Source organism: Uranotaenia lowii, chromosome 2 (genome assembly GCF_029784155.1).
Source record: "Uranotaenia lowii strain MFRU-FL chromosome 2, ASM2978415v1, whole genome shotgun sequence".
NCBI lineage: Eukaryota > Metazoa > Arthropoda > Insecta > Diptera > Culicidae > Uranotaenia > Uranotaenia lowii.
Window position 1 is genome coordinate 72,084,356 of NC_073692.1, and position 16,890 is coordinate 72,101,245.

Below are 16,890 nucleotides of genomic sequence, written 5' to 3' on the forward strand. Positions count from 1 at the left end.
TGTCATTTTTGTCATTTTTGTCATTTTTGTCATTTTTGTCATTTTTGTCATTTTTGTCATTTTTGTCATTTTTGTCATTTTTGTCATATTTGTCATTTTTATCATTTTTGTCATTTTTGTCATTTTTTTCATTTTTGTCATTTTTGTCATTTTTGTCATTTTTGTCATTTTTGTCAATTTTTTCATCTTTGTCATTTTTGTCATTTTTGTCATTTTTTTCATTTTTGTCATTTTTTTCATTTTTGTCATTTTTTTCATTTTTGTCATTTTTGTCATTTTTGTCTTTTTTGTCTTTTTTGTCATTTTTGTCATTTTTGTCATATTTGTCATTTTTGTCATTTTTGTCATTTTTGTCATTTTTGTCATTTTTGTCATTTTTGTCATTTTTGTCATTTTTGTCATTTTTGTCATTTTTGTCATTTTTGTCATTTTTGTCATTTTTGTCATTTTTGTCATTTTTGTCATTTTTGTCATTTTTGTCATTTTTGTCATTTTTGTCATTTTTGTCATTTTTGTCATTTTTGTCATTTTTGTCATTTTTGTCATTTTTGTCATTTTTGTCATTTTTGTCATTTTTGTCATTTTTGTCATTTTTGTCATTTTTGTCATTTTTGTCATTTTTGTCATTTTTGTCATTTTTGTCATTTTTGTCATTTTTGTCATTTTTGTCATTTTTGTCATTTTTGTCTATTTTGTCAATTTTGTCATTTTTGTCATTTTTGTCATTTCTGTCATTTTTGTCATTTTTGTCATTTTTGTCATTTTTGTAATTTTTGTCACTTTTGTCATTTTTTATCATTTTTGTCATTTTTGTCATTTCTGTCATTTTTGTCATTTTTGTCATTTCTGTCATTTTTGTCATTTTTGTCATTTTTGTCATTTTTGTCATTTTTGTCATTTTTGTCATTTTTGTCATTTTTGTCATTTTTGTCACTTTTGTAATTTTTTGTCATTTTTGTCATTTTTGTCATTTTTGTCATTTTTGTCATTTTTGTCATTTTTGTCATTTTTGTCATTTTTGTCATTTTTGTCATTTTTGTCATTTTTGTCATTTTTGTCATTTTTGTCATTTTTGTCATTTTGGTCATTTTTGTCATTTTTGTCATTTTTGTCATTTTTGTCATATTTGTCATTTTTGTCATTTTTGTCATTTTTGTCATTTTTGTCATTTTTGTCATTTTTGTCATTTTTGTCATTTTTGTCATTTTTGTCATTTTTGTCATTTTTGTCATTTTTGTCATTTTTGTCATTTTTGTCATTTTTGTCATTTTTGTCATTTTTGTCATTTTTGTCATTTTTGTCATTTTTGTCATTTTTGTCATTTTTGTCATTTTTGTCATTTTTGTCATTTTTGTTATTTTTGTCATTTTTGTCATTTTTGTCATTTTTGTCATTTTTGTCATTTTTGTCATTTTTGTCATTTTTGTCATTTTTGTCATTTTTGTCATTTTTGTCATTTTTGTCATTTTTGTCATTTTTGTCATTTTTGTCATTTTTGTCATTTTTGTCATTTTTGTCATTTTTGTCATTTTTGTCATTTTTGTCATTTTTGTCATTTTTGTCTATTTGGTCATTTTTGTCATTTTTGTCATTTTTGTCATTATTGTCATTTTTGTCATTTTTGTCATTTTTGTCATTTTTGTCATTTTTGTCATTTCTGTCATTTTTGTCATTTTTGTCATTTTTGTCATTTTTGTCATTTTTGTCATTTTTGTCATTTTTGTCATTTTTGTCAATTTTGTCATTTTTGTCATTTTTGTCATTTTTGTCATTTTTGTCATTTTTGTCATTTTTGTCATTTTTGTCATTTTTGTCATTTTTGTCATTTTTGTCATTTTTGTCATTTTTGTCATTTTTGTCATTTTTGTCATTTTTGTCATTTTTGTCATTTTTGTCATTTTTTATCATTGTTATCATTTTTGTTTTTTGTTCTTATTTCTAATGTTATTTTGTCATTTTTGTCATTATCCTCATTAATGTTATTAATGTTATACACTTTATTTCATTTTTGTCACATTTCGCATTTTTGTCAATTTAGTCATTTTTGTTTAATCATTGATTTTTGTCAATTTCGTTTTTTTGGTTTTCCTTTTTTTTTCGTATTGTTATATTTGTAAGTTATGTTCATTTTTAATTTATGACAAAATTTTTAGTATTGTGAATTTTTCATTTCGTCATTTAACATTTTTCTGGTTTTTGTATATTTTTTTCATGTTTGTCATTTTTATCAGTTTTGTTTTTTTGTTTATTGGGTGTCATGTTTTGTCACTATTGTATTTTTTGTTATTTTTTTTTTTTATTATTGAGGACCTTTCAGTCATTCAGTCCGATTATTATTTTTGGCACTTTATCATTTTTAAATGATAATTTTTGTAATTTTTGTCATTGGTGTTATTTCAATCGTTGATAGTATTTTTGTCAAATTTTTCATTCCATCGTGTTTGTGATCTTTGTTATTTTTGTCACTTGAGTAATTTTTATTGTTTTCATAATTTTTGTTATTAATTTTTTGTTCGTTATTGTGATTTCTGTAATTTTTGTCATTTTTTAGAATATCTTTTTTGTACGATTTGTGATTTTTTTCATTTTTGTATTTTCCTCATTTTCGTCATTTTGATTATTTTTGCCGTTTTTGTAATTTATGCCTTTTTCAAAATTCATTTCATGTTAGTGATTTCTGCCATTTTTTGTTATTTGGTTTTAGTTTTTCTTTTTTGTTATTTTTGTCATTAGAGTCATTTTTTTTGTCATTTTTCCAACCTTTTTTTTTGGATTTTCTGTTTTTTAACATTTTTATCATTTTGTTTTTTTGTTTGTTTTATTCGCAATTTTTTCATTGTTGTGATCTCATTCCATTTTTGTCATTTTTCTAAATTTTCGTCAGTTTTTTTTATTATGTGATTATTTAGTGTAATTTTTTTCATTATTGCCATTGTAGGTCAATTTATCATTTTTGCCATTTTAGTTGATTATTCAAAGTAAACAAAAGAGGAAGAATGACCTTAATGGGTTAAATTCCTATAAAAAAGAAAATAAAAAAGTAAACAAAACCATTTTATAAATAGCCCAATATAAGCTCTACTTATCACAAATGCCGTTTTTATTTATGTAAGGTATTTTTTTGCTAAATAAAAGAAGCATCTGACGCGTACATAAGTCTACAACACATAGAAAAATATGCTTACCCAAAGCAACGACTATGACAGTACAATTGGGATTTTTATCTCAACACACATCTGAGATATTCAGAGTGGCCTACGATACCCCTATCTCTCCCATATTTTTTTCGTTCTGTCATATTTGTGAATTTTTACAATTTATTAATTTGGTCAATTTGGAAACCTTTGTTACTTTTTTCATTCATGTTATTTTTGTTGTTTTAGTCATTTTTGTAATTTTTTGGTATTAATTTTATGTTTTATTTTTTATTTTTGTGATTTCTGCCATTTTTAATTTTTTTTTTCGTAAATTTATCGTTTTTGTAAATTTAGTAGTTTTTCTTATTTTTGTTGAAAAAAACAAAAATTTGTATAATTGGCAATAAGGATATTGGCATATTTTTTATCAGTTTTGTATTATTTAAAAAAATGTGTAAACTTTTTGATTTTTTTAATTCATTCTTAAGGTTTTTATCTTTTTCGTCAGTTGTATCAACTTAGTCTTTTTGGCATTTTTCATGTTTGTTAAATTTGTCATTTTTTTTGTATTTTTTTCATTTATGCAATTTTTCATTTTTGTCATCATTCTTAATTGTTCTTTTTGTCATTTTTGTCATACATATATATGTCATTGTTGTCATTTTTGTATTGTTTGTTATAATTTTTTCTTTTGTCATTTTCGTCAGTTATTTATATTTGCTTATTTTGTTGTATTTGTCAATTTGGTCCTTTCTGTCACTTTTGTAATTTGTCGATTTGATATTTTCTGTAACTTTGAGTGTTGTGTGTGTTTTTATGACATTTTTGCCATTTTTTCATTTTTTTAAAATTTGCCATTGCTGTCATTCTTGTGATCTTCATGATATTTTTCAACATTTTTTTTCATGTTTTCATTTTTTAATAATTTTTTTATTTTGAGCAATTTTTTTTTCATTTTTGTCATTATTGTTATTTTTGTCTTCATTTTTACCCATCCTGTTTTTTTTTGTCATCATTATATTTTGTAGTTTTTGTATTGTGTGTCATTGTGTGGCCTTCTTGGTTGAATAATTCTACTGAATCAAAGCAATCGAAAGATTCCTTTTAATTCAACCACGGTCAGGCTTGAAAATTTTCATTCATTCATATGGACGGCGAAATTTATTTTGGATCACCAAGAAAATATGGTCCACGGTATAAGAAAAGTTCAGAATCGGTATTTCGATAGCAACTTACTATCTTCTTCAGAGCAAGTTCACTGGTGTTGGGAAAAAGTGGTAGAAATTTTGACATTTTGAAAATTTTACCATGCAAAAATGGTTTTTAGATCTTTGGGCGTTGTATTTTTTTACAGCACTGTTTCAATTTCAGCCGTATGTGATAGAAATATTGCTATTCTAAGAATAGCACTGCAGAATAGCAATAGCACTGAGAGCAAGTTCACTGGTGTTGGGAAAAAGTTATAGAAATTTTGTCACTTTTTGCACATTTTGAAAATTTTGCCATGCAAAAACATTTTCAAGATCTGTGGTCTTCAAGTTTTTTAACAACACGTGTTGTAGTTCCGCATGCTGTGATGCAAGAATAGTATTCTTGCCTTCAGCCAGCCAGTATTCCAGCCATTCAGAGCCTTTTCGATTCAATCTATTCAAGAAAATCACAATATATTCAATCGAAAAAAAAGGGAATCTTTCGATTGCTTTGATTCAGTCTTTTTGGCATTTTTGTTTGTGTCATTTTTGTAATTTTAGTTATTTTTAGAAATTTTTTCATTGTGATAAGTATTTTTGAAGGATTTCTTTCAACTGACTGGGAGCCGCATAACTGTCTTCAATTTTTATTGAAAAAGCTTATCGGTTATTAATAAACGATGAGGAAAACTACCATCCCCCATAATAACTGAAAACACGATGTCGTGTATGTAGGAAGGAAAATGCGGGGAAATGTTTCCCTTTTCCTTCCAGCTCGCTAGCTAGCTACCTTCTAGCTACAGTTCCGCTGCTGGTTTGATTATGTTCGGTTCCTGTTGATGCGGATGAAGTTGGTTCGGGGGATTTTGCCGAGGGTGGTGATGCTGGGGCTGAGTCAGCATCAACATCGGCAGCAAGTTGTTGTTTGATTGGAGCTCATTATTTTCACAGAAATAATGTTTGCTGATATGTTCGGATTTCTGCTGCTCCGTTCGATGATCACCGTGATCAATACGACGGCACCGCTGCTGCTGGTAACGATGGCAATCATTTGCCATCACGCTCCTTGTGGCAGACACCGTCGTCGTATCATCATCCGTCGTCGTCGTCGTATCATCGGTTGGCTCCGTTTCCAAAGCTAAAGCCAATCCATTGCTATCATCATAGTCCTCGGTGGCTTCCGATTCATCCGTTTGCCTTTTAGCTGCTGACGACGACGTTAGTCCTGGTCCTGTTTGCTCATCGGTGTTTGTTGGAATGGGACGAATCGGCATCGGGGCATCACGTTGTTGAGTTGTCCTACTAACATCTTTGGGCAGCAGCACGTGATTATTCTGCTCCCCTGTGCTGTCGTTATCGTTACAACTGATATGTTTCGGCTGTTGGAGCAGCGGTTTCCCGACGAGGTTTACTTCGGTCTGGCCCTTCGTTGCTTCGTCACGTTCGTCGGTCCTCTTCGGCGGATTGGGCTCATTCGATGGATCATCGTGACCGCCTCCGTTGGGACCGAGGGATGGCGAAAAGTGGCAGCCCGTTTGTTGACGATTCCACCACTGCTCGTCGTTTGCTCGGAACCACCTGTTGTAGACCTGCGGATGTACGTGGGATATAGAGATGGGTGATTGGGGTTGTTGAAGAACAATGTTTAACGAATTTATGAGTAATAACGGTATTATTACAACTTTTCACGAAAATCAAGATTCCAAAAAAGTTTCTAAGCATCAATTTAATTTAAACTTCGAAATTTGTGTAAATGCCTTGTTTTATAACTGTTTTATATGGAGGTATTGTTCTCCATGAAAACGTTGTTAATTTTTTTTTATCTTTTTTTTTGTAGATAGTGAGGCTTAATTTTTCAAGAATTTTAGCTCCGTTAAATTGTTAAAGAATATAAAAAATTGTTATGGTTTTTTAGTAAGCAGATTGATAAAAAAACACAATATCAACCATACAACAAATAAAACTGTTAAGAGTCACAAAATTTTTTATAAATTCAAATTGCAAATCGAATAATTATTGATTTTCTCAAAAAGAAATTTCTCTTTAACCTTTTCATATTTCTGTGTTTTGTTACCATTCAATTTTGGAAGATGTGCACAAGTTTCCTAAAAATGATAACAAAAATGACAAAAATGACAAAAATGACAAAAATGACAAAAATGACAAAAATGACAAAAATGACAAAAATGACAAAAATGACAAAAATGACAAAAATGACAAAAATGACAAAAATGACAAAAATGACAAAAATGACAAAAATGACAAAAATGACAAAAATGACAAAAATGACAAAAATGACAAAAATGACAAAAATGACAAAAATGACAAAAATGACAAAAATGACAAAAATGACAAAAATGACAAAAATGACAAAAATGACAAAAATGACAAAAATGACAAAAATGACAAAAATGACAAAAATGACAAAAATGACAAAAATGACAAAAATGACAAAAATGACAAAAATGACAAAAATGACAAAAATGACAAAAATGACAAAAATGACAAAAATGACAAAAATGACAAAAATGACAAAAATGACAAAAATGACAAAAATGACAAAAATGACAAAAATGACAAAAATGACAAAAATGACAAAAATGACAAAAATGACAAAAATGACAAAAATGACAAAAATGACAAAAATGACAAAAATGACAAAAATGACAAAAATGACAAAAATGACAAAAATGACAAAAATGACAAAAATGACAAAAATGACAAAAATGACAAAAATGACAAAAATGACAAAAATGACAAAAATGACAAAAATGACAAAAATGACAAAAATGACAAAAATGACAAAAATGACAAAAATGACAAAAATGACAAAAATGACAAAAATGACAAAAATGACAAAAATGACAAAAATGACAAAAATGACAAAAATGACAAAAATGACAAAAATGACAAAAATGACAAAAATGACAAAAATGACAAAAATGACAAAATTGACAAAAATGACAAAAATGACAAAAATGACAAAAATGACAAAAATGACAAAAATGACAAAAATGACAAAAATGACAAAAATGACAAAAATGACAAAAATGACAAAAATGAAAAAATTGACAAAAATGACAAAAATGACAAAAATGACAAAAATGACAAAAATGACAAAAATGACAAAAATGACAAAAATGACAAAAATGACAAAAATGACAAAAATGACAAAAATGACAAAAATGACAAAAATGACAAAAATGACAAAAATGACAAAAATGACAAAAATGACAAAAATGACAAAAATGACAAAAATGACAAAAATGACAAAAATGACAAAAATGACAAAAATGACAAAAATGACAAAAATGACAAAAATGATAAAAATGACAAAAATGACAAAAATGACAAATATGACAAAAATGACAAAAATAACAAAAATGACAAAAATTACAAAAATGACAAAAATAACAAAAAAGATTAAAATGACAAAAATGACAAAAATGACAAAAATGACAAAAATGACAAAAATGACAAAAATGACAAAAATGACAAAAATGACAAAAATGACAAAAATGACAAAAATGACAAAAATGACAAAAATGACAAAAATGACAAAAATGACAAAAATGACAAAATTGACAAAAATGACAAAAATGACAAAAATGACAAAAATGACAAAAATGACAAAAATGACAAAAATGACAAAAATGACAAAAATGACAAAAATGACAAAAATGACAAAAATGACAAAAATGACAAAAATGACAAAAATGACAAAAATGACAAAAATGACAAAAATGACAAAAATGACAAAAATGACAAAAATGACAAAAATGACAAAAATGACAAAAATGACAAAAATGACAAAATTGACAAAATTGACAAAATTGACAAAAATGACAAAAATGACAAAAAAGACAAAAATGACAAAAATAACAAAAATGACAAAAATGACAAAAATGACAAAAATGACAAAAATGACAAAAATGACAAAAATGACAAAAATGACAAAAATGACAAAAATGACAAAAATGACAAAAATGACAAAAATGACAAAAATGACAAAAATGACAAAAATGACAAAAATGACAAAAATGACAAAAATGACAAAAATGACAAAAATGACAAAAATGACAAAAATGACAAAAATGACAAAAATGACAAAAATGACAAAAATGACAAAAATGACAAAAATGACAAAAATGACAAAAATGACAAAAATGACAAAAATGACAAAAATGACAAAAATGACAAAAATGACAAAAATGACAAAAATGACAAAAATGACAAAAATGACAAAAATGACAAAAATGACAAAAATGACAAAAATGACAAAAATGACAAAAATGACAAAAATGACAAAAATGACAAAAATGACAAAAATGACAAAAATGACAAAAATGACAAAAATGACAAAAATGACAAAAATGACAAAAATGACAAAAATGACAAAAATGACAAAAATGACAAAAATGACAAAAATGACAAAAATGACAAAAATGACAAAAATGACAAAAATGACAAAAATGACAAAAATGACAAAAATGACAAAAATGACAAAAATGACAAAAATGACAAAAATGACAAAAATGACAAAAATGACAAAAATGACAAAAATGACAAAAATGACAAAAATGACAAAAATGACAAAAATGACAAAAATGACAAAAATGACAAAAATGACAAAAATGACAAAAATGACAAAAATGACAAAAATGACAAAAATGACAAAAATGACAAAAATGACAAAAATGACAAAAATGACAAAAATGACAAAAATGACAAAAATGACAAAAATGACAAAAATGACAAAAATGACAAAAATGACAAAAATGACAAAAATGACAAAAATGACAAAAATGACAAAAATGACAAAAATGACAAAAATGACAAAAATGACAAAAATGACAAAAATGACAAAAATGACAAAAATGACAAAAATGACAAAAATGACAAAAATGACAAAAATGACAAAAATGACAAAAATGACAAAAATGACAAAAATGACAAAAATGACAAAAATGACAAAAATGACAAAAATGACAAAAATGACAAAAATGACAAAAATGACAAAAATGACAAAAATGACAAAAATGACAAAAATGACAAAAATGACAAAAATGACAAAAATGACAAAAATGACAAAAATGACAAAAATGACAAAAATGACAAAAATGACAAAAATGACAAAAATGACAAAAAGACAAAAATTACAAAAATTACAAAAATTACAAAAATTACAAAAATTACAAAAATTACAAAAATTACAAAAATTACAAAAATTACAAAAATTACAAAAATGACAAAAATTACAAAAATTACAAAAATTACAAAAATTACAAAAATTACAAAAATTACAAAAATTACAAAAATTACAAAAATTATAAAAATTACAAAAATTACAAAAATTACAAAAATGACAAAAATTACAAAAATTACAAAAATTACAAAAATTACAAAAATTACAAAAATTACAAAAATTACAAAAATTACAAAAATTACAAAAATTACAAAAATTACAAAAATTACAAAAATTACAAAAATTACAAAAATTACAAAAATTACAAAAATTACAAAAATTACAAAAATTACAAAAATTACAAAAATTACAAAAATTACAAAAATTACAAAAATTACAAAAATTACAAAAATTACAAAAATTACAAAAATTACAAAAATTACAAAAATTACAAAAATTACAAAAATTACAAAAATTACAAAAATTACAAAAATTACAAAAATTACAAAAATTACAAAAATTACAAAAATTACAAAAATTACAAAAATTACAAAAATTACAAAAATTACAAAAATTACAAAAATGACAAAAATGACAAAAATTACAAAAATTACAAAAATTACAAAAATTACAAAAATTACAAAAATTACAAAAATTACAAAAATTACAAAAATTACAAAAATTACAAAAATTACAAAAATTACAAAAATTACAAAAATTACAAAAATTACAAAAATTACAAAAATGACAAAAATTACAAAAATTACAAAAATTACAAAAATTACAAAAATTACAAAAATTACAAAAATTACAAAAATTACAAAAATTACAAAAATTACAAAAATTACAAAAATTACAAAAATTACAAAAATTACAAAAATTACAAAAATTACAAAAATTACAAAAATTACAAAAATTACAAAAATTACAAAAATTACAAAAATTACAAAAATAACAAAAATTACAAAAATTACAAAAATTACAAAAATTACAAAAATTACAAAAATTACAAAAATTACAAAAATGACAAAAGTAAAATTCAGTAGTTGCGTGATGATACCATTTGTTCGATAATTTCTCCAGAAGTTTAAAATGCTTTAATCTGGGATCTTAAATCAGAAATCGTTTTTGTACATTTCAGAACAAGTTTTGAAATTCCCAAGCAGATTGAAAATTCATAAATCGTTTATAAAAGCGTTTATAAGTCTCCTAACCTCTAGTATAAGGTTGCCAGAATGTTTTCCACTCCCATCCTGGCCTAGCAATTCCGGGCATTTTTTCGAAAAAACCTGGCAAAATCCGGGCATGGATTTCAATTATGCAAATCCAAAAACCGGGCAATAACCGGGCAAAATTTAGGTTTATTATATATAAAAGCAAAGAAAAAATGCAAAAAAAATGAAATTAATAATTTATTAATGTAATTGCAGACTACCAAAAACCTTTTGGAACACTTAAATATTTAAAGGTTTTTAAGAGTAAATCAGCGAAATTATTTGAAACAACCGTTGAAAATGTCCGTACCGTTAATCGATTTTGCTTAAACTTACTCAAAAACTTTGATTTTTTTGGGTTTCTTTGTGTAAATTTTGAAAAAAATCCGGGCAATATCCGGACTTTTTTCACGATATCCGGGCAACCGGGCCAGACCGGACTTTCTCGAAATTTTGCATCAAATATCCGGGCAAACCCGGATAAAACCGGGCAATCTGGCAAGCTTACTCTAGTATGAGATCGAGTCTCGGTCACGGCATACATAGTACTCTTTCTGTGGGCTGGTGGTGTTAGCATTAGTAAGCTAGCCATTATATCCTTAAAAGATGTACGCTTTAATCTTATGTAGAATTTAGTTCTCTTCAAAGAAACATGAAGTTTCACTGAGATTCTGTATGTGTTTGTTTGTTTTTTTTAAGGCTAAAACTGTAACAAGCATGGAAAATTAAGGAGAACTCGAAAATGCAACTGAATATTTATTACGTCCGTACAATTACGCTGCAGATATAGTTCTGACTCGAGCAACATACAAACAGGGATGTACTTAGGTCGAGGGCTGTACAGTGTTGCTGGTTAATTGAGTGATAACTCTTTACAAAAACCGTAGGGGTAGAGCAGGGCAGAGGAACCAAACGGAAATTTACAACCAGAAATAACTGCCAAATTTCTCGAAAAATGGCTAAAACTCTATGTTTCTACAATCTGAGTGATTATAGAAAATGACATATATTGATATGCTTTACATCTTAAGATGAAATTGAATTAAAAATAATTGCAACTAGCGTGTCTATTTGAAACAAGTCGATGATCTCTTAATTTTAGCTATTTTTTTCAGAAATTCTAAAAACGTCCGAATAATCTATGATTTGTATGTACTAATTAACTAACTTCTAGTACCTGTAGAATGGACAGAATGTATTTTTTCTGTTCGTTTCTTTTCATATGTAGGTCAATCAACTTTCATAACATTTTCATTTCATAAATATTTTAATTCAAAACAACAACGATTGTGCCGTTTGGAAATTCTGATTCGAAAATCAGAAGCGAGCAACGACTGATTTAAAAATCTGTCATCGATTGTCTTTGTTTGCGTAAGTGCGAAAATATTTCTGCGTGGAAATTATTTGCACAGGGGTCTATATGGATGCAATTTCCGCTATAAAATATCGAATATAATGTATCCGAACACCTTATGAGCAAAAAGTAACTGAAATTGATGTAGGTAATAGAATGGATATGGCCAACAAAAACCATTTGTTCGATATATTGACAGATTTGATTACTTGGCTTTCAGCCGACAAATTCGGCTCGTCCCAAACACATAAAATTTCTTTTTATTCTTTGAAGAATACCTTTCTGACAGTTTTTAGCTGTTTTACATTAGCTGTTTTGTTTTTGAAGGAAATATCCTTCGAAAGTTGTTTGGGTTTTGTCATATTTTTGTTAATTTTGTATGAGAGCCCTCCTCCCATAAATCGGAGGGTTTTAAAAGTATCATTGAAATCAATTCCGGTCCTCAAAGCGACTTCAAACGGCTGGGATCATTTTTTTTGTATGAATCGTTTTGTGTAATGCTTTAAATCATCTTATTACTTTAAAACTAATCAAAATAGTTTGAAAATTGTTCGATTTTTGTAGTTTTTTATATGAGACCTCCCTCCTTTTCAACAATTTCACTACAATTCATAATCTCAATATGTAAAAATTTGTCTGACGACACTCTAAATCATCTCATGATTTAAAATTTGTTGAGCCACTTTTCATGTTCATTTTGTATGGGATCCGCCTCTATTTTAAGTCGGAGTGGTTTAAAAGTTTTATGAAAACCATTTCCGACCTCAAAAACTTCCATATAGGTACCAAACGCCACATTGCTGGGTTCAGTAGTTTGCAAGTCTAAAGGGGAGGATGGGGATACTTGATCTTGACCTTTTCTTATTTTTATCATATCTTTTTTGGAAAATTTAGCAACTCGCCGTCTTTTGCATTTACGAGGTTAATTTACTCCAAAAGTTAGAACGATATAAAAACTCGTAGATGTGCTAGAAGCATGTTCGTAAGACTAAAAAAATTGTGATATTTTTTTATTTACAGAAGACTTGATCCTTTACTAAAAGAGACTTGATCCCTTATTCAGGGTGCCCTGAACCTAGGCAAAAATCTAATATAATCCGAAGATAAAAGGTCCGTTGACTAGTTCTTGCCATATTAGTTCTCATTTCGCAGTTTGTAAGTATCAATCAAAGAGGATCATAAGAGTTTGTCTTCTACCCTACAGTCATTGCATACTTCAAGGCGCAATTTTCTAGTTTTTAGATAAATACAGTATTTTAAGCCCTTTTTAACAGATATTTTCTCGATAAACTTTAGTTATTGGTCAGATAACTAAGGTTTCATAGTAACCAATGATCACGATCCATTCAAATGAAAAATACATCTTTTTGGTCTCTAGGGATCTGTTTTACCCATAACATACATTTAGGAAAACATCTTCCTAAAAAATTGAAAGCTTTAGTATGGCATTTTGAAGTTCATGTTATACTCTAACGATTGACATATTGGTATAAATATTTTCATTAGAATTTTTTCATGTGAGAAACATTTTAAAGTGATAAAAAAAGATCTTCAAATCACATTTTGTGAACAAACAAAGTTCAATAACTCGAAAATTATTTTTTTAAAAATTTGTTGAGATAACAGCGTTGTTGTTTTGTTCTATTTGGCACATTTCTCTAGAAAATTAGATATTTGTAAGACATTCCTGTTTCGAGATATAGGAAAAGAATCAAGTATCCCCAGGAATCAAGTATCCTCATTCTCCCCTACGAAACAGACAGACAGACAAGCATTAATTTTTATATATGTTCGGGATTCGACCAGACCGAACTGAACGCCATGAGCATTTTTTTAGACAGTTTATCTTTATGCGCGAATATTATCTTTTAAAGACAAAATCTGTGATGTTTATGAAGCAGAATCGGTAGTTTATATTCTAAGGATTTCATAATATGAAGTCAATCATATTCGATTTTCCGATTTACAATATTAATTAAACGCGATTAAATTTTTGTTGTTTCAAAATTTTCTCATGGCGCTTAGTTCGGCCTGGTGGAAGTCCTATTCTAAATTCTAAAAACTAATAAATTTGAATGAAATGGACAAAAACTTGTTTGTAAAAAATGCATACAATGCAACGCGTACAATGTTCATTGAATTGAATAAAAAAAACCGAGTTATATAAGTTTAAAACTTGAAAATATCACGATTACGAATGGTAGAAAGAATCTTCCACATTTTTTTTATTAGCTTTTTAAAGTATTTGAATATTCTAATAACTTATCGAGTTTTCATACAATTTGTTGAACTTTATTTATTCCTGCCTTAAGGGGGGGTAGGGTCTAACGGGTAAAAAAAAACACCATTTTCACGATTTTTTTCTAGAGCTATAGTTCAAAAAAATTTATTCAAATTTTTTGCATTATACAAAGCATTGTTAACATTTAGTAATTTTTTCGTCGAAAAATATTGAAAAATGAGCCGGTGACGGAGCACTTTCGAGGATGCCTTTTAGAAAACAGGATTTGCGGTGGACACTGTATCTCAGCACAGAATCATCTGAAGTAAAAAAATCAGAGCAAAATATTTTGAATAGATGTTTTTCTGGACCCCAACGTTTTTATTTAACTTTAAAAAATTTTGATGAAATTTTTGGGGCTGTTTGAAGTAAAAACTACGATTTTTCACGAAAAAATCCGCCATTTTTTATCTGTAAAATCTCCCCAAAGTAAAAAAACAAAAAAATAAAAACGTTGGGGTCTGGTATTTTATATGTAGAAAATATGTTCCAAATTTGAAAAGAATCGGATAAGTAGTTTTCAAATGACGATGTCCACGGACTTTAAAAATGTGCTTTCGAGAAAAACGCGTTTGAAGTTTCTGCTCTTGCTTTCTTGCAGTATTAGATAGGAGGAGATAAAGGCCTATAATTTCTACAGTTTTGCTTCAATTGACTTGAAAATTTGACACAACATTCTTGAAATGTTTTACAATAAGAAAATAAAAAAATAAAAAAATCGATTTTTTGAAAGTGTTAGACCCTGCCCCCCCCCCCCCCCCCCCCCCTTAAGGTTAATAGAAATATCGAAGGGAGAGGCGAAAAAGGCGATATTCGTTTCGGTTTAATTTGCTGGCGACAATTTGTTTTCAGTCAAATGTCGAAATTTACTGGTGGTACGCAGTAGATATCAACGAAGTTTTTAATAATTTTTTGATTAAATATTGTAAAATGTAGAAAATGTCTACTAATGCTCTTACAACCCAATTCCTTACTTTTGATAGTTCCATTAAAAAATGGTCTTATGATGAATTATCAAAAGGCTAATAAAGACAACTTTAAAAACAGTTGGATTGAGTATTATTTAAGTATTAAATCTCCATATTCATTTCCTGGGTTTATATTAGTTTTTAAATTTTTATCTAGTTATCTCATTGAACGAAAAATGGAATCAACGATGATTGAAATGAATATCGCCCATCCCCCATTTAACGCACCTGATAGGGATCGATCTGCCAGTGCTTGTGGAAGGAGACGATGGCCGGCCGGTCTGCCGCCAGAACTTCCGGTGCGTAATCGGAGGGCCGGGCCTGATGGAACAGTGGCGAATGAATCGGCCGAACACCCAGCTGGAATAGACAAGCCGCCAGGATCATGTCGTCCGGTGAGGATGCGGAAGGACATTCGCACCACCGCAGCAATGCGTCAAGTATTTTCACACTAATGATTATTCCGCCACCACCGGTGATGTAGTTGTAGCCCTGATGATGATGATGATGTTGGTGTCGACCGCTTTCGTAGTCCGGGTCCAAATAGTCCTCCCTAGAGACCAAATGGTAACCGTACCGTTCGCCGATGTATAGATCCTGATTGGGGTTAAAGTTGCCCAGGTATCGAAGCAAAGCCGAAGGACTGCAAGAATAGGTGGGGAAGGATGAAAGAAATAAAATTGACCGTTTTATTAGGCAGTTTGTGGTGCTGCATTCGAAATTCGAGGTAAGGTAGACCGTCTCAATTGGCAAGCAGACGAAAACGTGCGTTTCTTGGAGCAATTCATCATATGAAAGGTAATAACATAATTTATAGGGCTTATCCTGAGGCTTGAATTGAGTGTGAATTAGTCATTCAGTGAAAGTGTAAGTTAATGCTCAATGAATATTCTGTTAGGAGTTGAAGGTTGAAGGAATGCGATCAGAAGTGATTATCCTGAATTGTTTCCATCTGTAGAATTATCAGTAAGAATTTCACGAATATCAGCTGCTTTTTTCCGCCAAAATTATTTCTGTTGATTTTTTACATTTATCTACCAAAGATTAATCCTTAATATTCGCACCTCAAAATTGTATCGTCATCCACCAGCATGATCCATTTGACGTCTGACAAGCTGGCGTTCTGTGAAATTTCCTCTCCAATGAGCCGAAGGATTTCCAATGTTTTCGCACAGTGTCCAGCACTTGTGTTCGGTATTGGAATCCCCACAGTCGGAATGCTGACATCTGTGAATAAATGTAACGATAATTGAGACATTTAAAAAATCAATTCAATTCATATTAAGACAGTAAACGTACCACTAATATCGCTGTACAGTCGGAGGTGCTGAACGTATTTGGCCCAGGTGTTCAAAAGTACCAGTACCCGGTCCTCGTGAAACTTTTCGCAGGTTTTAACAGCGAATATTATGTTATCCTGACCAAAGGGACGGATCGATCTGTTACTTTTTGATTTTGTCCTGGGACCGATGCTACAGCTACTCGCAGTTTCGAATTCTTCCTTCGTTGGTCGCTAAATTGACGAGAAAGTAAGTAAAAAGATCTTTTATTTAGTATTCTC

General features: G+C 28.5%; 1 protein-coding gene across 11 annotated transcripts in view; it reads right to left on the bottom strand.

The window, feature by feature from the left end:
• Positions 1–4,960: 4,960 nt before the first annotated feature.
• LOC129744001 (beta-1,3-glucosyltransferase-like) overlaps positions 4,961–16,890 on the bottom strand; it is a 136,166-nt gene continuing 124,236 nt past the window's right edge. For all 11 annotated transcript variants that reach the window (XM_055736291.1, XM_055736280.1, XM_055736285.1 and 8 more), the window contains exons 6-9: positions 16,629–16,842; positions 16,394–16,556; positions 15,558–15,972; positions 4,961–5,916 (exon numbers count right to left, since the gene is read on the bottom strand). In XM_055736291.1, the coding sequence (XP_055592266.1) occupies positions 5,125–5,916; positions 15,558–15,972; positions 16,394–16,556; positions 16,629–16,842 (1,584 nt within the window). In that variant the 3' untranslated portion in view covers positions 4,961–5,124. The remainder of the gene's footprint in view (positions 5,917–15,557; positions 15,973–16,393; positions 16,557–16,628; positions 16,843–16,890) is intronic.